The sequence below is a fragment of the Quercus lobata genome, chromosome 8 (assembly GCF_001633185.2).
Source record: "Quercus lobata isolate SW786 chromosome 8, ValleyOak3.0 Primary Assembly, whole genome shotgun sequence".
Lineage (NCBI taxonomy): Eukaryota > Viridiplantae > Streptophyta > Magnoliopsida > Fagales > Fagaceae > Quercus > Quercus lobata.
Genome location: NC_044911.1, coordinates 21,395,751 through 21,418,097, shown reverse-complemented (window position 1 = coordinate 21,418,097; position 22,347 = coordinate 21,395,751). Strand labels below are relative to the sequence as shown.

Here is a 22,347-nt window from a genome sequence, read left to right as displayed (position 1 = left end):
GAATACCGTCAGATGACTTAGAAAAACCAAGAAATATTTCTGGTGAGAAACGAGAACATATGACTACTGTCGATCCAAATGCCAAAGGCTCTTTTCTACTTTTCTTGAGTTTTTAGATTCTTCATTTAGTAGTCCTCCGTGTCTCTGGGTACATTTACCCTGTATTTGAGCCTTCTACCTCTTGGCCCTTTTCTTAGTATTGCTGTATTCTGGTAGAACGGGAATTAAAAAGGTACAAAAACAGTGTGGAGAGATGATCACAAGAGCGGGGTCAGAAGATTAATCAAATGACTTGTATGATGATAGTTTAGGAAGTGAATCAATAGTTATTTCTCAATCAATGGTGATTCTCATATACAGATGATACTCTTATTTTTTATAACACTCAACCTTCATTATTTAAAAGACTCTGAACCAGTTATATGGGAAGGTCAATTCAATAGAAGTAAAGCTGGACAAATTCTCCGCCATGAAAGGAACTTTGGATGGGCTCAGTGGTCCATCTCGGCAAATTTTCAGTTAGAATCCACCGTTGATCAAGTCTCCAAATCCTCTAAATCAGGCCCTAGTGTAGCCTCTATGCTTCCCTCAGATTCAATATATTTTTCTTCTATAAATTCCTACGGACTAAGCACTGGTTAAATGCTCCCACAACAAACACAATCCACAATTGTCTTCACGCATCAAGGTGCTGGTTTTATGGAAAAGAATCAACCTTATCGTCCATCATTGGTCTGTTATTTACTAATGCAAATAGAGGTGTGTTAAAATGGAAGTTAATGACTTTTATGGTGAGGGCAATATTGGTTGCGTTGAATAAAAAGCTTTTTTTAGATGGTATAGCTTAAGCAAAGAGCGATCTTAATTTTTATTTTTTTAACTCGAGAGGGATAGCTATAATATTGTGGGAAAAGTATAAACAAAAACTCACCAAGTAGTCATTCAATATTGGGAGGACGTGCGAAGTATTATGACTCATTACTTTAAAATACCTAATTACAAGCTACGAGCTCGCTTGCAATTTCCACAGGTGGTGCAAGGAGATCTTCTATTGAGGAGTACACCAACAGTTCTATTGCTTGGCAATGAGATTGGGATTCCCATGGAATGAAGATGTGAAGATTTCTATCCATTGCCAAGTCTTAATCTTAATATTTAATTTCTTTGAGTTAGGCTGCAACAAGGCTTAATACTATGGCGGATGCAATTCAAGTTGCATATCAAATGTGTTGGGTTAAAGAATTGACCCTAGTGAATTAACCAATAACCCAAATTGATTGATTAATTCAATTACATGCAATAATCAATTAAGGAACAATGATATTGTATCATCTAAGTATAGCAGAAAATAAATAAACAAAACGATACGGTCATGATGGGGAAACCCTCATAAGCAAAACCCCATGGGGTGATTACATAAGTAGCCTTGATAGATAGGTTGCTATCGAGACTTCTGTCGAGACAGCAATTGTAACACTAATTTGAGCAATTATTGAGCTTGCTTTGATTGTCTTTAATCTATACCACTTGAACTTTATTGAATAATCTAGACTAAGACTCAAATACATCAAAAATGTGTTTTTACTTGGATATGCCAATGTTAGGCTTGTCTACGGGTTGGGTCGGGTTGGTTTTGGACTGAACCAAGACTCGACCCATCAGCATTGGGTGGAAGACAAAGGGACCTAAAACTGACCGCTGACATCAGTTGGTCGAGTCGGTTTGGGTTTGGTTGGTGGTGAAGATTGCTGAAATTTGCAAAGATTTGCTGGATTCTGCAAAAATTCTCCAAAATTTTCTGGGATTTGGTTAAATCTCCCTAAAACAAAGCTTGATCTTGCTAGATTTGACTGGATTTTTTTATATAGCATTGGTCTGGTTGGGTCAAGTGGCTTGGGTTTTCGAGAAGAAAACCCACCACTCGACTCGTTGGCGTCGGTTCTTTAAGTTGGATACTTGCTGTCAATTGACTGGAGCTTCGATTCGATTGGAATCATGTTGGCTTTGGACGGTTTGGTCGGGTTTTCAAGTGGTGGTTGGCTTTGGACACCCCTAGCCAACATATATGACCCTAACAAAATGGAATAGGAGACTAAGTGTGTGTTTGGATAGAACTTATTTTGCTGAAACTGAAAACTGAAAACTGAAAACACTGTAGCAAAATAATAGGAGACTAAAACGCAAACGCAGCAAACGCAATACAAAAACCCTAAAAAGAAAGTCTTAATAAGAGCAAAAATGGCAAACAATACTTGAAGTGAGAAAAAAGTTGTGGGATTTAGGCTTTGTTTGTTGTTATTGTTGTTAAACAAAATGCTAATTAAGAGAAGTTTGTTGATAAGTCTCAAAATAATTTGACCCCAAATAAGATGTTCGTTTTAGTACATGTTCATCATAAGGAAGTAGTAGTTCTAATTATAGAATAAATATCATACTTGTCAAGGATTTTCTAGTTTTTTTCTCTCTTTTCTTTTTTGGTTGCTGGTGGGAAAAGAAGGAAAATATTAGGACTACAACTTTTGCCACAACATTTTCCACAACTTGCTCATGTAGCAAGTCATGAGTGGTGGAGTAAAAGTGGTGGGTTTACAACTCCACCACTCATGACTTGTCACGTGAACAAGTTGTGGCAAACTTTATGGTCTTAGCATTACTCAAAAAAGAAAGATTGTGATGGAGGAATGAGAATTATAAAGGATAATGTGATAGGTGAAGAGAGGGAATTTTTTGAAACTGTGAGGCCTGATGTTGTTGGGTATTTTTATGGGTTTTTTGTAGGGTTCATAAATTTTTTTTTTTTTTTTTTTTTTTTTTTTTTTTTTAATATTGTTTCCAGGATTTTTTTCCTTTCCAGTTTTCCATAAATAGAAACCCTCACCTCACTATATGGGGTGGCCTTCACAATCTAACAAATTCCCCCTGTAAACACTCGATTTTGCATCCATAATTTAATCTTGGAAGATGACTAGAGTGACCATTCATATACCCAAAATTTAGAGTTGCATTACATGCATTAATTCATTCATTGCATATCATAAAAATGATCTTGAGGTTCTAACAGTCGCAACAGTATGTTTGATTTCTAAATTGGACCGTCGGCTTGAAAGATATCACATGATCAAGTTTGCACGATCTGCATGCATTTTGTTTGGGTAGAATCGACCACATATGATTAATTTAAATTAATTCTGATTAGTTAATCAATTAAAATTAATTTAAATAATTTTGTGATTGGTTATTAGTTAGTGTCAAATATACTAAAATAGACTTATTTGCATGAGAATAAAGTGGATAAACAGATAACAAAGAAGTTGTGGATAATCAAGCCTTTTTGAAATATTTATCTACAAGATAATTATCACTTTAAAGACCTAATTATCCAAAAAAGGGGATTAATTTTTAAAATACATATTAAAAATGCATCTAAGTGCAATTCCCAGCTCAAAAATCCTCAAAAAAGAAGTCCAAATTGGACCAAAATTCAAACACGAGCTCGGCACTCTTGGAGTGTTGATCAGCACATGAACAGTGCCGACCGGCACTTCCCAAGTGCCGATTGGCACAAAATCGTGGTTCAGCTCGAGGACTATTGGATTGAGATGACCTTACCCTTTTCATTTTTTTAGAGATAAGGACGCGTCTCAATTTGTATTTGGTCATTTAGCTAATTTCTCATAGCATTCCAACCTCTATAAATAGGGGATGCCTCTCAAAATTCAAAATTCATCACACTTTCTAATCCCCTCTTTCTGGCTCTTCTCTTTTGAATTTTCAGTTTCCCTTATGTTAAAGACATTCTAGAGGCTTTTGCTTTAGGAACTTCCTTTTTGTAAGAAAAGTATTTTAAGCTTCAAAGAGGTGAACAAACTTCTTTGAATTCTAAAATATTCTTTCATTAGAAGAGCGCGCTCATGCAAGAGGTATTCAATAATTTTGCTTCTTTCTTTTCTTTCTCCAATAATTTTTATTGTTTGATGCATGATTGTGTTTGACATGAGTTATTACGTTTTGTTCTTAGTATATAATCATCATGCTTTGCTAGAATTTTCTTTAACATGTTCTTAGATGATTGTTTATTGCAATCCTTTTTTCTTAAGTTTCAAAATTTGCTCATGACTATCAAAGATTACTTTTTACAAAAACTGATATGTATTTTTCAAATCTAATTTTTTTAATTCAAAAACTAATCTATATTTTTCAGATCTGATTTTTTTAATATAAAATTGATCTATATTTTTATTAAATACAGATCTGATTTTTTTCAAATTCAAAACTGATCTGTATTTTCATTAAATATAGATCTAATTTTTTTTCAAAATTAAAAACTGATTTGTATTTTTATTAAATATAGATTTGTTTTTTTTTTTTAATACACAAAACTTATTTGTATTTTCATTAAATACAAATTCGATTTTTTCAAGACTTAAAATTGATCTGTATCTTCATTAAATATAGATCTGATTTTTGTTACAAAATTGCAAATTTGGAAATTTAAAAGAATGTATTAAAAATTAGGTTGACGTCTTCTCTTAATATGTGATGCATGCATAATGAATTTATCTCATAAATGTGAATCCTCTTTCAGAAGTTTTTATTTTTTATTTTTTATTATATTTGTTTACACAAAATAGATCTGATTTTTTTATACAAAACATTTTTTTTTTTTTTAGCTTTTCAAAACAGATTTAATTCTTTTAACAAAATCCCTTTTTTTTTTCCTTTTACAAAATATAGATATGATTTTAACAAATTAAACATTTTTTTTTTTTTAACTTTATACAAAAACAGATCTGATTTTTTTTAACAAAATCTTTCTTTTTATCCTTTATAAAAAATGATCTATTTTTTTTTTTTTTTAACAAACAAAGTTTTTCTAATTTTTAAAACAGATATGATTTTTCTTTTAAAAGAAGACATATTCATGAGGCAAATTTATTTAGATTAATTCTTGTCAAGTGTTTGTCATGTGAATTCAACATCTCATCCAACATCATGCAAAAAAGGGTATATTGGTCATTAAAGTCTAGAAGACCAAACTCTGTCTAGGCAGAATGGGTGCCTAACAACTTCCCATTCCGTAACCTAGCCCCTGAGCTTAGGATTTTTGGATAGGTAGATTAGTGTCCTTTTTTTTTTTTTTTTTTTTTTTTTAAATTTTGGTAGATTGTAACTAGGACCAAAGTTTTGTATTCTTTTGCATATATTGTAACTAGGACCCAAAGTCTTGTAAGGTTTAATTTACCAAAATTGTACTCTTCTTTATTCAATCAATGACATTCAAAATATTCTGAATGTGTATTTTTTTTATTTAATTTTTTTTGGTATAAAAAATAAGTGGCGACTCCACACCGCTACCCAAAAGAGAGGTGCCCTTAAAAGCACCCAAATGTCTTTTTGAGAGTACCCCTTCCTTTTTAAAAGAGGCACGGTCTCTCACACCCCCCCCCCCCCCCCAACATGGTTAGGTAGAGAACAACAGTGCCTACCTCATCCTCTCCCTTCATCACTCTCTTTCTAACATTTTCCTCCCTTAACACCTAAAATCCCTCTGACAACCTCAATTTTATCTACAATGCTAAAATCTGAATCCATTTGTTATGATATCAATAGTGTTCAAATAAAGAGTACAAGGAAAGCACCATAGAAATACCTAAATTGGATTTTCAATTTTGTGCTACGTATTCATCTAATTTGTTTTTGTTTACTTAAGTGAGTATTGGGTTCAAAATTTGATGAGATTATCCATAGCTTTGATCTACAATCCCTAGAAACCTCCAAAATCTCTCTCTCTCTCTCTCTCTCTCTCATACCTGTTGATCTCTAAAGGTGATTTTTTTTTTTTTTTTCTTGTGCTTATCTATAAAGTTTATCCATCTTCCCATTAACACAAACACCTAATATTTCTCCCTTTCTTACATCTTTTAAGTGCCAAAGGTCTATAAAACACTAAATTTCTACTCCATACACGTTACTATTACTAATAGAATAAGAAATAGTCCTCCAAAACCCAAAATACGATTCAAATCAGTTACAATAAGAAGACGTAGACTTAGGGACAAAGCCAAAACTTGAAGTTAGGGAAGGCGACGCTATTGCTAGCTACGCGTCTTTTTTTTCTTTTTCTTTTTTAAGTCTTTAATGTGTGCATTTGCTGCTAGGTAAATACAAAATTATTTTTTGTAAAATTTTTTAAAGGGCAAATTGTTTTTTGTTTTTGTTTGAGTAAAGTTGGTTAATTGTGCTTAATTTTTTTTTTTTTTTTTAAAGTTTTGTTATTGGTATTTTTGTTGTTGAGCTAATTTTGTTGGGCTTGTATATTTTTCTTTGAATTTTAAATATATAATTTTTTATGGCCTATAAAATAAGGAAAATGCTAGAATTACAAATTGGTGATATATTAATATGGTCAGTGGTTATTGATAAGTAAAAAAAATGATGTAAGTGGTGGGCCCAAATGCGAAACAATAAGAATGTGTATCTCAATAGTTTGTAAAAATGTTATAGATAAGTTTGAGAATTGTTTTGCAATTAAAACCAAAATGCTAACAATTTTATTAGTTAGCATTGTTTCAAAACTATTTAGAAAACAAAACATCTCGAGTCTCTTAGACATGATTTCACTATAGCAACTCGAGTCTCAGGGACTTGAGTTTTATGTACTGGCAGTGTTGAGGTGGAAAATTTTTCCTTGTGGAACTCGAGTTCCATAAAGAAATATTGAACAAGGATGAGAGATCAACAACGAAGGCGGCAGATCAACAAAGAAGAAGAAGGCAGATCAACAAAGAAGGCAACAAACCAGAGAGGTCAATCAAAAACAACGAAACAACAAACTAGTTAGATAATAAAAAAATAAAAACGAAGCAAGAGATCAAAAACAGAAACTATGCCTTTCTTAGACCTCCCTAACCCAAATCCCCATGAACCCAAATCTCCCTAACCCAAAACCTTCGGTTCTGATCTTCCTAACCCAAACCCTTTGGCTTGGACTGAACCTAGGTGGCGGCGGTGGTGAAGGCTCTAGGTGAGGGAAGTTGGCTTAAATTGAACCTAGGTGGCGAAGGCTCTAGTCAGCGGTAGCGAAGGCTCTAAGCGAAGGTTTCGTTTTCCTCTATTATTATTATTATTATTTTTACCCTTCTTCTTCTTTGTATTGCATGAATTGGATTTGTGCAAAGGTTTTCTTCTTCCTCAGGCAAAGGTTTTGTTTTCCTGTAATTTTTTTTTTTTTTTTTTTTGGTGCAGAGCAAGAACTCAAGTCTCTAATACTTGAACTCCACCTGGATTCTGTTAGCACATGGAACTTGAGTCTTTAAGACTCAATTTGCTACAATGAACTTGAGTCTAAGAGACTCGAGAAGTTAGTATCCTAACTAGTTTGGAAACAATGCTAACTAATGAAATTATTAGCATTTTGGTGTTAAATTGAAAAAAATCCGTAAGTTTGTAGGTGTAACATTACTTTTAAAAGATTCAATGATTGTTAAGAGGAGTAAAGTTTAATTTTATAGAACAAAATTACTAAAATTAATACATATAATTGTGTGTGTGTGTATATATATATTTGTTAGGACATATGTGATTCACTTGTTAGGAATATATGTCACTATTTTATGTAATTGGCTAATCATTTGACAAAACGCACTTTACTTGTATTTGGGTAGATTTAGGATGTGTTTAATACTTCAAGAAACTTTGTTTCAAGATCAAGTGTTGAAACCATGCAAGTCTATGAGCTTGAAGAGCTGTTCAGCCCCGTGGCTCGATAGATAGGGTATCTGTCGAGGTTTATGAAAAACAGAATTTTAGTTCTGTTTTGACTTTAATCCATGATTATATGTTTGGGCTTTCTTTTCTCACAACCTTAGACATATAAAAAGAATATTTTAAGGGCCGTCAAAGAGGACACAAGTTGCACAAGTGTTGAGCAAAGTTTATTCAAACAATTTGTGATCGGAGACACAGTTTGTCCTAGTTCATCATTCTTATGAAGAAGTTGCTGTGTTTGTGCACCGTAGGGTTTTGTGACCAAACATTTTCTTTATCTTCATCGTTGAGATGAACTGAAGAACTTTGTAGCCAACAACCTTCTCTAGTTGGTGATTGAAGTTGCGTACTTGGATCTGCGCAATTAGTTAGTCACGTACTAGCAGCCGTGCATTAAAAGGAGAAATTGCCACTACAGAACAAGTCTAATTGAGTATTGGGGTAAGAGTTCAACTATAGGTTGGTATAAGGTACTGTGATTTATTTACTTGTAATCGCTTGTTGTGATAATAGTGGAATTTCGAGAGTGGTGACCTTAAAATCACTCGGTGGGGGGTTTTTTGTCGTGTAGGTTTTCCCCATTCGTCGTGTCAATTTATTTTTTGCTACATACTTAGTTCATTGGTGATTTGTTTGTGCTACCACACGTTTGCATGTTAATTTGATTAATTAATTGGCTAATTAATCAATTAATCTATCATAAGAGGTCAATTCGTTTTTGGCCTATCAATATTATAAAAGGAGGGAGGTGGCATTGTCCTTCAAAATTCAATGTATGGTTCTATATTTCTATGCAGACTAAACTACTTCAATTTGACGTATTTCATCTTTCTTTCTTTTCTTTTCTTTATTTTTATTTTATTATATAGAAAACTAATATTAATAACATCTGACAAATTCCATACATTGCATGAGTTACATGCTAGTACTAGTAATGCAGTGGAACATTACTATTTGAAAATGCTGATGGGATCCAGGAGATAAGATATGGACAAATCGCTGTTGGCCGTTAAACAAGTTCTGAGATATAAGTATTGCCAATTTGCCATAATAACAAACGGGGATGCCAAAGTTCTGGTTTGTATACTAGCTGCGTTGGTTTGTAATTTTATTTACTTTTTGGTTTAAAGCATTGACATTTGAGATGCTGATGCCTCAGCCTTACCCTCTGCCTGTGTCTCCGCCTTACCCTCTGCCTGTGTCTCCGCCTGCAGACGTGTATCTGATTTTTTACTTTTTATATTCAAAAGAGAGAGATTTATTAATCTCGGTGACCTATATTGTTGACCTGAGTTATTGTGATGAACTTTCATGTTTGAATTTTTTGCACATATTGTTGTGTGTTACAAATATCGCCAACAGCCTTTTGCTCCTTTGTTTGCTAGTTGCTACCTGTAGTTCGAAATCTGAGTTGTGTTCCTATCTGGGATATATCCGTAATAGGGTCATCAACACAAAATACCATCTCAAAGAGGCAAATACAGCAGCACCAATGGCTCCAGATTCTATTTCATGCTAGTTGAACAATAAATTCATTTCTTTTAAGCCTCTGACGCTAGCTTTGCTAAACAAATAAGCAAGAAAAGCAGGGTAGAACCAGTATATATACTTAGGGCCAAACTCTACTGTCAAAACATAATTCACACATAATATATGCCAGCCTCATCACACGACGCGCAAACGAGTTTTTTTTTTTTTTTTTTGGATTATTGTTATAATTTCTTGTTATTTCAATTTGAAATTTACACTTATTTTTCCGCAAAAATTGCATGTTTAGAACCACTAATATGGCCAAAGTATTATAAGGCTAACTCTAAAAAATAACACCAAAATAGCATTGAAATTTGTTTAGTTATTATTATTATTATTATTAATTTTTTGATGTGATATGTGCCATTTTATTATTATTATTATAAAAATTGAACGGTGGTTTTTTTAATTTTTTTTTTTAATATGGAAGGTGGAATGAATTTTTTAGGAGAAGGTGGGGACTGTAGAGAGTTTTTTTTTTTTATTTTTTGTTATTAATTTTTGTCGATTTACGGTTCTAACCATATTTCTTATTTTTTTGGAATAAGGACAAGTTAATTAAATTAAATTTAAGGGTATTTTTGTAAGTCAAAAAGACAATAACTAATTTTTTGAATTCTCTTAATATATAGAGATACATTTATAAATATACATATTTATGCATGTGCAAGGTTGTGTGAGATAAAATGTATAGTAAAAACCAATGTTAAAAATATCATTTTGAACTCCGTTTTAGTTTGTTTATTGAAATAAAATATTTCTATACTCATAAATACCAATTTACTTTTTGAAGATATATATATATATATATATATTCTAGGTCAAACACATATTTTAATTGTCATGAATCTTAAAATTATAAGCCCCTAATTCACCTAATATTCCAATCTCATATCCAATATTAATAGTTATTATTATAATAAATTTATAACCATAACAACTTTTTTAGAATATAATAACAATAATATTTATTTATTTTTTTTAAAAAAGTAAGTAACACGTGGAGGGGCTGAAGAAGACACAAAGGCAGCAAGCTTTTAACTCTCCTTTTAAATTACAATGCTAGTCACGTGGAGTGGTTCACAAAATTAAAAATTGGGGCACAAAAGTCAAAATACCAAAGCTGGAGGGTAAAAGAAAGAGGACGGGCAACAGTAAAAGTTAAAAAGAAGGAGAGTACAGAATGTAGAATAAAAGAAGGGGGCATGCTGTTGAGGCTAACGATGAAGTGGGTGACTTGCGATGGTGGCTTTCTTCAGGTAACACTTTCTAAAAGTTGAAAATGTTAAAGTTGTATGCATTTATCAATACCAGCCGAAATGCACCTAAACAGGCCGGAGTGAACAGAAATTTGGTACAAGGTGGAGCAAGAGGGTGATTCGTACTTGTTTAAGGTCTGGTATGAAAATTTTCGGCTGTTCCAGTTGAAATGGAATGGTATTAATAATAATGATAAAAACCACATGTTATATTAACTACTTATTTTTTTCATTAGTATTCAACGTGTGACTTTTCATTTATTAACCAATCACATTAAGTACTCACACAATTACATGAATATTTTAATTCTTTTTTTTTTTATTATAATTTTTATTGTCTTCTTCTCTCATTGTATCACATGGAAAATTCAGTCTAATTCATTTAGAGGTACTGGCATTAGCAATTTCAAATAGTCTCAACATCTTGTGCATGTTTCGTTCCAAACACCTCAAGATGTAGAAGTGAATGGTTTTATCCACTAGTATTTTTTTTTTTTGGAGAGAATTTCAACCTATGACGTCCACTTCTAATGATAGTTCTTTATTATCAGACTAAGACATTAATAAGTTTTTAGTATAGGTGGGGATTGAACCCCAGATCTCTTATATGACCTCAAAAATTTTACCAGTTGAGCTAATGGAAATCCACATCCACCAGTAAATTAAATTAGCATTTTCATAATAATAATTAGAACAGAGAGGTAGAGATATAAAAGAGATTTTTTTTTTCAAGCATTGACATTTGAGATGCCTTAACCTCAGCCTCCGCCTTTGCTGGTGGATCAACAATAAAGATATAAACCTATTTATATTTATGGCATAATATTGTTGACCCGAGTAATTATTCTGATGAACTTGAATAATATACTCAATTACATGTTTGAATTTTTTTGCACATACTGTGTATCAGTATTACCATTATCGTCAAGAGCTTGTCGCTCCTCTTTTCGCTAGTTGCTACCTAAAGTTCGAAATCCAAACTGGTTCCTTTATGAGAGATCCGTAATATGGCCATCACCACAATATATATAAATATATATATATATATATATATATATATATATATATGTCAATTCAAATAGGCAAATACAGCAGCACTATTGGCCTCAGATTTCATTTCTTTCAAGTTGAACAACAAGCATCTTTCTTTTAAGCTTCTGACGCTTTGCTAGACAAATAAGCAAGGTAAAAGGGGTAAGAACCAACATTTTCAACTTAGGGCCAAACTCTACTATCAATAAATAATTCACACACATAATACATACATGATACATTTGTACATATAGACGTGTTTGCATGTGTTCGTTTTGAAAAGTAAAAGCTCTTATATCCGGCTAGTTTGGCAGCAGATTTCAAGTATTGTTGTTCAAAATGATGTGAAAATTGTAGTTTGAAAAGTGTTGTGAAAACACGTTAAAGTACTCATAATGCAAAAATGTGTTTAGTGTTAAATTACTGATTGTCCCAAAACTTCCCCTTAGTAAGTGGGGGTCCAACAAGTGGGAATTTAACATTTTAAATGGAAGTTAGAGTGAAGACAAGGATCAAACTCAATATCTCTTGCTTTGATACTATGTTAAATTATCGATTATCCCAAAAGTTTAAGCTGTTATGAAATGGTGAGTTTAATCACTTAACCATAATTCTAACATTTAGTACCATATTTCTAGTAACATATTTTTAAAAAGTGAAAAAACATAATTGTGTGATTGGTATGCGTAGATTATTTTAGAAAAAATGTAACTTTTCTGACACAAACAGTAAAATTTATTTATTTGTTTATTTATTCTCTTTCTTTGCTCTTCGTCCCATCTCTCTCATCCGCAAGTCCAAGCTTGAACAATTCACTGAATCAATGCAAACCCAACTGAATCAAAGCCAAATTGCTAATTTTTTTAGTTTAGGCAAAAATTGTATTAATGAATCAAAGAATAAAGAAGCAAAAGAAAAGAAAGAAGGAAGTCCATTCTCCAGACAAGGAAGAAGCAAAAGAAAAAAAAATTACAAGGAGAAAACTGGTCATCTAAACCTAGGAAAAAAGAAAATAAGAGAAGACCCAAAAACAAAAACCCATCAACTAGGATATTATTTTAAAAAAAAAAAAAAGAAGAAGAAGACCGAAACATGAACCCATCGACTAGGATATTTAGGAATAATAAAAATAATAAAAAGAAGAAGAAAGAAGAAGAAGATAGTGTGCAAGAGAGAGAGAGAAAAAAAAAAGTAAAAAAATAAAGAGAAGAAAAAGAGAGAGTGGCAGCGTGCAAGCGAGAGGAAAGGAAAAAGAAAGAAAGAAAGAAGAAGAAGAGGAAAAAAGAAGAAGAACAAAGAAAATAGTGTGCAAGAGAGAGAAAAAGAAAAAAGAAAAGTCTGGAGAGAGAGAAAATTGGTTGGGTACTGTCAAATCCGTGGTTTCCATGTTTTTAAAAATATTAACGATTGTGCCATTGACTGATGTTGTTTGATACTTGAAAATTGATATGAAGAGCTTTCTAAATTCAGTGTTTAAATACCTTAAAATGGGCAACGTAATTCAAACACTCCTAAAAAAAATGCTATCAAATGTGTTTTTTTTTTTTTTTGGAATAACAATTTTCAGTGTTTAAACACTGAAAACTATTGAGAAATGATATGTCCACAACATTTTTACAACAAATCTTAAGTGGCAGGTTGTTATTGTTGGGGCAAAAAAGTAATCTTAATGTTAAGTTCAAATTTGAACCAATAACAATCAACCACATATGATTTGTTGTGAAAATGTTGTAAAAATGTTGTGGACATAGTACCTCTCAAACTATTATTTGGAATCAAGAACCAATTGGGCTTAAAAAAAATGTCCCTCACCTAGTAATAAATAGTGACTAAAACCCCATCTGGGAGTACACTACAAACTCATAAAGTTATTCTAGCTATATTCCTAGGTCTTAATTACATACTTCTTAATTTGTTGCATAATTAGTCTGCATCCATACATGGAAACGAACTTTGTACCAAAAAAGTTTAACAAATTTATTTTTGGTATTGGTTCTAGCCACTGCCACATACTTAGAGCATTGGCACTGGGTCTTGCCAATGTTATATGTTAGGGAATTTTTGCATCAAAGCACAAAACAAGCTCATTACCTGGTTTTCTAATTGTAAAATTTTTTACAATAGTGCTACAATACCATCTTACTTATATGACAATACTTTAGTAACTAGTATAATATTAAATTATTATTTTTTCTCTCTGCTCCTCACACTCTCTGTCTCTTTGTCTTCCATTCTCCCTTTGATCTCACTTCCCTCTTCTTTTATTCTCTCTCTCTCTCTCTCTCTCTCTCTCTCTCTCTCTCTCTCTCTCTCTCTCTCTCTCTCTCTCTCTCTCTCTCTCTCTCTCTCAGTGCTTGGTTTTTTCTAGCATGGGTCTGGCATGGGTGTAGTTGGTTGCAATTGGCTTGTGGTTGGTTAAGATCAGCATGGGTTTGCTTGGTCCAACTTGGGTAGTGGGTGTGCTTGGTCCGGCGTGTGGTTTGCTAGGTTGCAATTGACATGGCGTGGGTGTGCTTGGTCTGACGTGGGTAGTGGGTTGGTTGAGATCAATTGGGCCTCCAAGTTGACAGAACAAAGAAGCAAAGATCGGTCTGATCACCACCAATTTGCTGTGTTTCGGTGGAGGATGGTTGCTGCGGCAGTGGGTTTGATGAGTGTGGGTGTATGTGTTATAGAGATCGGCATGGGTGGTGGCAGAGGTGGGTGGGTTTTCATTGGTTGAGTCATGCAATGGTGGAGATCGGTGTGGTCACAACTATGGAGTTTTTTGTCTTTTAGGTTTGAATGGGTTGGATTTTAGATTTAGATTGGTTGGATTCGGATTGGTTGGTTTGGGTTGGCATGGTGCTAACTGGGTTTTTGGTATAGGTTTGCTAGGTTTGTGGCTGGGTTTTTGGTGAGTATTTGCTGGGTTTTTTTTTCCTCCTTTAAATTTGGGTTTTTGGTTCCGGTGGGATTTTGGTGGGCAGTGGTGGTGACTGGGTTGTTTGGTTTTTTTAATGGGTTTGTTGAGTTTATGGTGTGTATTTTCTGGGTTTTGTTTTGTTTTTTTGTTTATTTATTAATTTGGGTTTTTGGTTCTAGTGAGATTTTGGTGGGCAGTAGGTAGAGGTGGGTATGGTGGTTGTGTGGTGTTGACTAAGTTGTTTTGTTGTTGAGAGAGTGACAGAGAGGCGGTGATAGAAATTAGAGAGAGAAGAGAGATAGATTTTTTTTTATTATTTTATTGTATAATTTATATTATTTTAATGTGTTGTATTTTAAAATAAAAATTGGAATGTTTGGTGTATTGTGAAATGGTATGTTATTGGATGGTTTGAAGATAGTAAAATAGAATGGTTTGAAGATATTGGATGCTAATGCTCTTAGCCAAAGCTACCGAACTTGAAGAAACCCCAACAATATCCTTGTACTTTCTAGACACCCCAAAAAAGTGCGACTTCAACGACAATGTGATCCCAATTGCACATATTGCTGGCAAGGCTTGGAATGTCCCTAAATCTGACATCGTCATTGTCACTGAGGACCCTATATCACCATAACCCTAGGTCAGAACTTAGCTGAATTTGGCCGTGCCAAAGGCATGTATGTGAGAACGGGGTCGAAGGGTTGGATTCACGAGTTTCAAAAATAATAGAGTTCACTAATGAAGAGTACTAATGAGGATAATTTTTGACTGTTCAATATGGGGGTGCCCAAAAGGGATGACTGACCCCAAAAGGGATGACCAACCTCGAAAGGGATGATTGACCATAAAAGGGATGACTGTTGATAACATATTTTGTCAACCCTCGATTTGCATCCTGAACCCCGAATAATCCGAAAATATTATTTTTTCTCCATAGGGCCGTGAGAACATCCAGAATAACGTGGCGCAACCCGTTTAAACATTGGAGCACCCAAAGTGCCTTTTTCAGCCAAAATAACCAAAATGGCCCTAGTCAACCCTAGGTTTGACCGAAGGTCAAACGAGGTCAAAACTCTCACGAAACAACATTTTTCACAGTGTTACATCAAACCCGAGCTTCTCAGAGACTTTTGACAACTTTGACCCGAAGTCGATCCTGGGTGGGCCCAAAAACCCTAATTTTGATCCGGCTATCAAAACGGGTTGGAACCAACACCATTGCGAAGATTATCAAATTCTTGCTCCAACGACTGCTCATGGGTAAAATTAGAGTTAGAATGGCCTAGATATCACGAAAATCGGGATGACTCACCGATCGATGCACCACGAACTGCCGAGAGCCGTAACTTTTGATCCAACCGTTGGATTTTCATGATCTATACCTTTTCAGAAACAGGAAGTCAAGATCTTTGTCACCTCGTAATACGCGTCGGGGCTATAAATAGCCCAGGCACCTCTCAGACCAAGGAAGAACACATTTTTTTGATTTTTTGCTCTCTGCCTGGGTCCTTTACACATTTTTTCTCTCTTCGAAACACCAAAAAACTCACAAAAACACCCCAAAAAAACACATCAAAGTTGCTTGATTCTTCTCTTTTCACCAAAAACGCAAGGTATTGTTCTTATACCCAATCTTCCCTTCCTTGGTCCTACACTTTGGATTTGGGGTTTAGGGGTGTGGATGTAGCTTTTCTAGCTATCATCCACACCCCTAACCTTCTAAATCTTTTTCTAACATTTATCTTGCTATTTTGCTTGCATAACATGTTCTATTGCTTTCCTTGGCATGTTTCTTGTTTTATTTGTGTTTCTAGTTTAAATCTCTAGGTTGTTATGTCTTGTGCCATGTTTTATGCTTAGATCTACATCCTTACATGCTTATATGTTTAGATCTACATGCTTAGGGTTCTATGCCACACTTTCCTTTGTTTTGTTCCTCTTTTTTCTTTATGTTAATATTAGGGTTACATGCTCACATGCTTGTATTATGTCGTTGGCTACGCCTTCCTTGGATCTATGTGTTTATGTGCTTTTTGTCATGTGTCATGCTTAGATCCGCATTTGTAAATGCCTATATGCTTGGATCCATGTTCTACCATGTCTATAGGTTAAGCTTTCACATGTTCACACACGTGTAGCCATACCTATTCCTAGACCTATGTTTTCACATGCCTATATGTCTCGATCTATGTTTCGACATGCTTGTGTGCTTGGATCTATGCTTTACATGCATTATGCTAGTTTTCCATATGCTTGTGCGCTCTATGCCATGTTTGTGTGCCTAGACCTAGACCTTGTTTGTCATGCCATGTGCTATTGTAGCCTTTTGTCGCTTTATCTTTCTTTCTTGTGTTTTGGCCTAATGGTTTGGACCCAATCTAGACCCTATGGTCTTTGTCATTGTCCATACACCTTGGCCCACATCAAAGGGTTTGGATCGCCCCTATTTGCATGTCCATGCTTGCTTGCTTCTATGCTTTATGCTTGTGTTAGCCTCTCTTGTTCTAGGCTTTGCCACGCTTGACACCCTTAGGGGGTTTGTGGTTGTGTGTTTACGTCTGATGCCCACGAGGCCTTGTTTGGATGTAACCATTTGGGATGCATCACCATGATGCTGGTTGCTTCGTGCATACCTTTTCCCTTTTCCGCTTTGTGCGATGATATGCTTACCATGCTTATTTGTGCCACTTGTTGGCTTTCTTTGCATCTTTACACGCTTGCTTACATATACATGCATGAGTCTTGGTTGCTAGTGTATCGTCCATGGTTCAACACAATGAAGTCATGGACATCTGATCCAAACCTATATTTGTCCCTCGCGGACACCATCTTTTGTTTGCTTTCTTGTTTGTTTGCCCTTTTGCTTGTTTGCGCTCGCTTTTCTTGCTTGTTTGCTTGCTTTCTTGTTCTTTGCTTGCCATGTCTATCATGCTTATCTGCTTTATGCCTCTTTCATACACTCTTTGCACCTTTTCCTTCCATTGCTTGTCTGCTGATTTTTTGTCTTTGCCTTTGCATGTACACACATGAAGTGAGGACGCTTGGAGCTAGGGCACGGTCTCCAGGGTGTAAGCAAAAAGGGTGTGAGTGCGAGCATGTAGATGTGAGCTGACCGGTTGTAGTCAGTATGTTTAGGAGTTTAGTTTCTCCCTTTTGGTCATGTAATCTTTTAAAACCCCTTCCTTCTTCCTCCCTTTCTCCCCTAGATAGTTTGTATTAGGTATATCATGCCATGTACCATTAGTCCTCATCTCTAGAGTATGGTAACCCCTATTTACTTTCCTGCACTTAAATTTTGGGCCATGCTCTAGGGATGTAGGCATTTACTTTCTTGCCCTGTGTGCTTGCATTGTGCATGATGTATGTATACATATACCTGTTCCCCCCTTCCGATGTGATCATCACAGTCCGTGTCACCTAAGGCAAAGCGATGCCTAATTTCCGTTGCGAAAGTAAGGTGATGTGTTGCCAGCAGTGGAAATTTGGCACCCGGCTTGAATTCCTTAGGAAAGCATAGATTGGGACAACACCCATTCAAAAGCCAAACCTCAAAGCCCCCATGTATGCAAAGCCTTGAAAGCCAACGGCAAAATCATGTTTTTATTGCCAATCTCCAAAAATTGAGATTTTATCAAAACAAAGGACTATCCTTAGACATACGTTGTGGGGTGCCTAACACCTTCCCCACACATAATCAAACTTCCGGACCTAAGAATCAAGATTTTTTGTCATTCACATTAGATTAGGAAAAGTGCCCTTTTTCTTAACCTAGGATCGGTAATAAAATCAACCAGAAACAGGTGACTAATCACACCTTAGAAAAACCCAATGATTGGTGGCGACTCCACTCATCTATTGTAATCCCTTAAAATTTGGCCCAAATTCCTACCATAATGTGAAAGGTAGACCTACCTTCCTCCACCGAAAGAGAGAGAGAGAGAGCATCCGAAGCTCTACACAAACCACACCATCACTATTGAGAGGGGCCCTCCAACGAGGTCGCGCGCGAGTGGGAGCTGTCGCCATTACGAGTGGTCGAACGCAGGCCCGCCACGACGGCGGCTGTTTTTCCGTTGCTCCATTCTGATCGAGGCTGAGCATCGACAATGACCAATCCCAAAAGGAAAGGGATGACCAACCCCAAAAGGGATGATCGACCCATGGGCCAACAAATTAGGCAATCCCCGATCTTGATGACCTGTCCCCCTAGGGTTTTCATGGGGCTTATGTGAGGCCCACTCACATATCCTTATATGGAAATTACTTGCACATCATAACCAAAGACCCTACCACGCAATTAGATCTCTTATATATGGAAAGGTGATCCTAAGTATCTTTGGACCCTTCTCTCTACAAGGAAATTCCCTTGTATCAAGGGATTTGGATCAGCTCTCTACCACTATATAAACCACAAACCTTACCCTTCTTGAGGTACGTGAATCCTCTCTAACTCTTGCACTCTTGAGTTCTTGGAGAGTCTTTTATTACTGACTTAACTTTCGGAGGGTTTTTTGCTAATACCCCACCGGTGCCCTTTGATTGGTTCTTCTCTTTTATTTTTTAGGTACATCCATTGGCACGTGTGTGGACGATTAACTCACTGACGATTTTTGTGCATCATCAAGTACAAAGGAAGTGCCATAGAAATACAAGGTATTAGCAAGCAATTTATGGCTGGTACAGAGGTTTCAGTGTTGGGCGGGACTGGAAAATTCAAGTTTGCTAGGGGCTATGCTACTTTTAAAGAAGAGCACTTGGACATTCCTAACCGATACACTATTATCCGGTGCGACGTTACTCTGCAACATTAGTAGTCGAAAATGTTGACAGTCCCACAGAAATAACAAATGGACCAGTCACCAGTTAATGTTGGCCATTAAACAATTTCTGAGAAATAAGCATTGTCATAATAATATTTGGGAGCCAAGAGGCGACGCCAAAGTACTTTTTTTTTGGGTACTAGCTACCTTGACTTATAATTTTATTCTTATTTTATTTATTTATTTATTTTAAAATGTGCACAATCTAAGTTCACATATCTCTTCTTCATCACAAAAGAATGGAAAAAAGAAAAATAAAATAAAAATAGTTGTCATGGTCTGTATTATGTTATAAATCTCCTTAGGTGCACATGGCTCATGTAAAATATGATAAAAAGTTGAATCACTTACAAGATAACTAAATATACAAAACTTAAAAAATAAAATATAACAGATAACATATTAGATAAATAAAAATAAGTAAATAAATAATATGAATTTCACCCCTATATACTCAATGGTAATAGTAGATCTAGTAGTAGAAATATTCGTACTTGAGAATCGCACCTCAAGATGTCGAATAATTTTGACAAAATTTTCATTTACAATATAGTATTTTAATATAATTTTAGTTTACAATGAAAATGGTTCTATAAAGAATTAAAAATTTCTAACTATGACTATTCTATAAATAACTTAAATATATTTCTTTAAATATATATGACACACTTCAGTGTCAATCAAAATTTTCACATTATCTCTTGCAAATGACAAAATCGATACTACTTGCTAAAAGTTGATACATTTTACTTCTAGTGCTAAATTCGATTAAAAAGCAACCCTAGTTATAAAAGCGGTCAAGAGATCACTTGCCTTGAAAGAGAACTCAGAAAATTTATTGTAATTTTCTTTACACTAAGAAATTAAGAACATCTAACATTCCATATTATTTCTGTTAAGTCTAGGCTCTTCCTGTTTATCAAAAAAAAGAAGAAGTTTAGGCTCTTCCAAGTACCAGTCCAATTGACATATTTTATTTATTTATTTATTTTGTTTTGGTAAAAAGTGTCACAAAACCAAGAGGGCAACAATGAAAAATGTTAAAAAAAAAAAAAAAAAACCTATAAAAAAAAGAAGTATAAACTCATGTGATCCGTTGGTCAACTCGACCCAAAGTTTCAGTGGGTCAGGTATAGGTTCACTGGCTTTTAATTCACGGATAAAAATCCCTATCCCTATCCCTATCCATATTTTTCCATTAGATTCAAACCAGTTAATAGTTCTGAATCTAATTTAATTAGGTCTAGATAATATGAACAGAAAAACAAGTAAACAAAGCCAAAGAACCTTGAATTCTATTTGTTAGGTTCTAAAAGTTTAGAACAACTAATAAACCGTAAACACAAACTTATCTAGATATAGATTTCTAAGTCTATAGATATGATTAGACAATGATTAAGGTGTTGCAAGTCAAAATACAAGAATAAGGAAGCTGTAGGTTTAGGAAATTCAAAATATGCCGGGTTCGACCAATTGAGATGTATTTCTGTAGAATTTAATTAAAGCTCATCAACCTATTAAGCTCATTAAGTGATTAAGGTTTCAGATCTAATTCTCCTAAATTGGGGTTACGTGAGTAAGTACTATAAGAGGTAGTATTAGATTTAGAGTTGAATCTATTATAAACACTTCCTTTTTATTTAGTGAATTTGTTGCTTTGTAGATTGTTTAGGTTAAATCTTCCCTAGATTTTTTATCTTGAAACTAGATTGTTTAGATTTTTTTAGGTGATATGATTGATATTTGTTTAATTGAACTAAGTAACAACTTTGCTTTAAATGAGGTTAAACGATTTGTGTTTTTAGGGGTCTAAATAACTAACACTATTGCATTTCGTTTTTTTAATAGCAAAAAAAAAAAGAAAAAAGATCCGGTCAGAGATTTGGTTCCCATTGAGGACATATTTTTCATAGGGTTCTCATTGAGAAATTAATAAAAGATTGTCCCTCACCTAGTTATAAATAGAGACCAAAACCCACCCATAATTAAGGAGTACAAATTCCAGCTATTCCTAGTCCTAGATTACGTACTTCTTGGTTGCCAAATCAGCCAGCATCCACCCATGGCAACAAGCTTTGTACCGAAAATGCTTACAAATTTATTCTTGGTGCTGGTCCTAGCCACAGCCACATTTTTAGCCAAAGCTTCTGACCTTAAAGAAACCAAGCTATCAATGTACTTGCAAGACATCTCAGATGTAGGCAACCCCAATGTCACAGTGATCCCAGTTGCAGGAATTGCTGGCAAGGCTTGGACAGTCACCCAATTCGGCACCATATTTGTCACTGATGACTATATCACTGAAACCGCAGATCCAAAGTCGCCCGGAGTTGGCCGTGCCCAAGGCATGTACGTGACAGCTGGGTTGGATGGGTTGAATTCACATGTTATGATATCAATTGTGTTCACAAATAAAGAGTACAACGGAAGCACCATACAAATTCAAGGTATTAGCCAGCAATTTGTGCCTGGTACGGAGGTTGCAGTGGTGGCTGGGACTGGGAAATTCCGGTTTGCTAGGGGGTATGCTACTTTTGAGACATATTTCTTAGACATTCCTACCCAATACTCGGTTATCCGGTTCAATGTCACTGTGCAGCATCACTAGTTGAAAATGTTTATGGGGTCAACAGAGATAAAGATATGGACTAGTTACTGTTGGCCATTAAACGAAGTCTAAGAAATAAGCATGCTTTTATAATAATTGGCACAGAAAGGCAAAGCAGGACGACAAAGTCCTAGTTTGTTGGAGTTGCCTTGGTTTGTAATTTTATTCTTCTTCTTTTATTTTTGTTTTTAATATATTTTTTTTTTCAAGTATTGACATTTGAGATGCTCTTACTGTCTCACCCTCAAACTTATCCTACAAAATATAATAATAAGAGAGATTTATTAAAAACCGTTTTTTGTTCCGATTTCCTTGAGCTAAACCAATAACTTTTCACAAGCATGACTTGAAACTTGTGTACGTAACTTTGAGGCTGAATGTGCATGGTATCAAAGCCAATGCACACAGACAAGAGTTGGTGGA

The 22,347-nt window shown here is 34.8% G+C and overlaps 1 protein-coding gene across 1 annotated transcript; it reads left to right on the top strand.

The window, feature by feature from the left end:
- The first annotated feature begins 21,378 nt into the window (after positions 1–21,378).
- On the top strand, positions 21,379–21,924 carry LOC115955356 (dirigent protein 23-like). Its single transcript, XM_031073464.1, has one exon. The coding sequence runs from the start codon at positions 21,379–21,381 to the stop codon at positions 21,922–21,924; it is 546 nt and encodes a 181-aa protein (XP_030929324.1).
- The last annotated feature ends 423 nt before the right edge of the window (positions 21,925–22,347 follow it).

Excerpts from the sequence above, each read along its gene's own strand:
- LOC115955356 (XM_031073464.1), top strand. The coding sequence starts at position 21,379 with ATGGCAACAAGCTTTGTACCGAAAATGCTTACAAATTTATTCTTGGTG.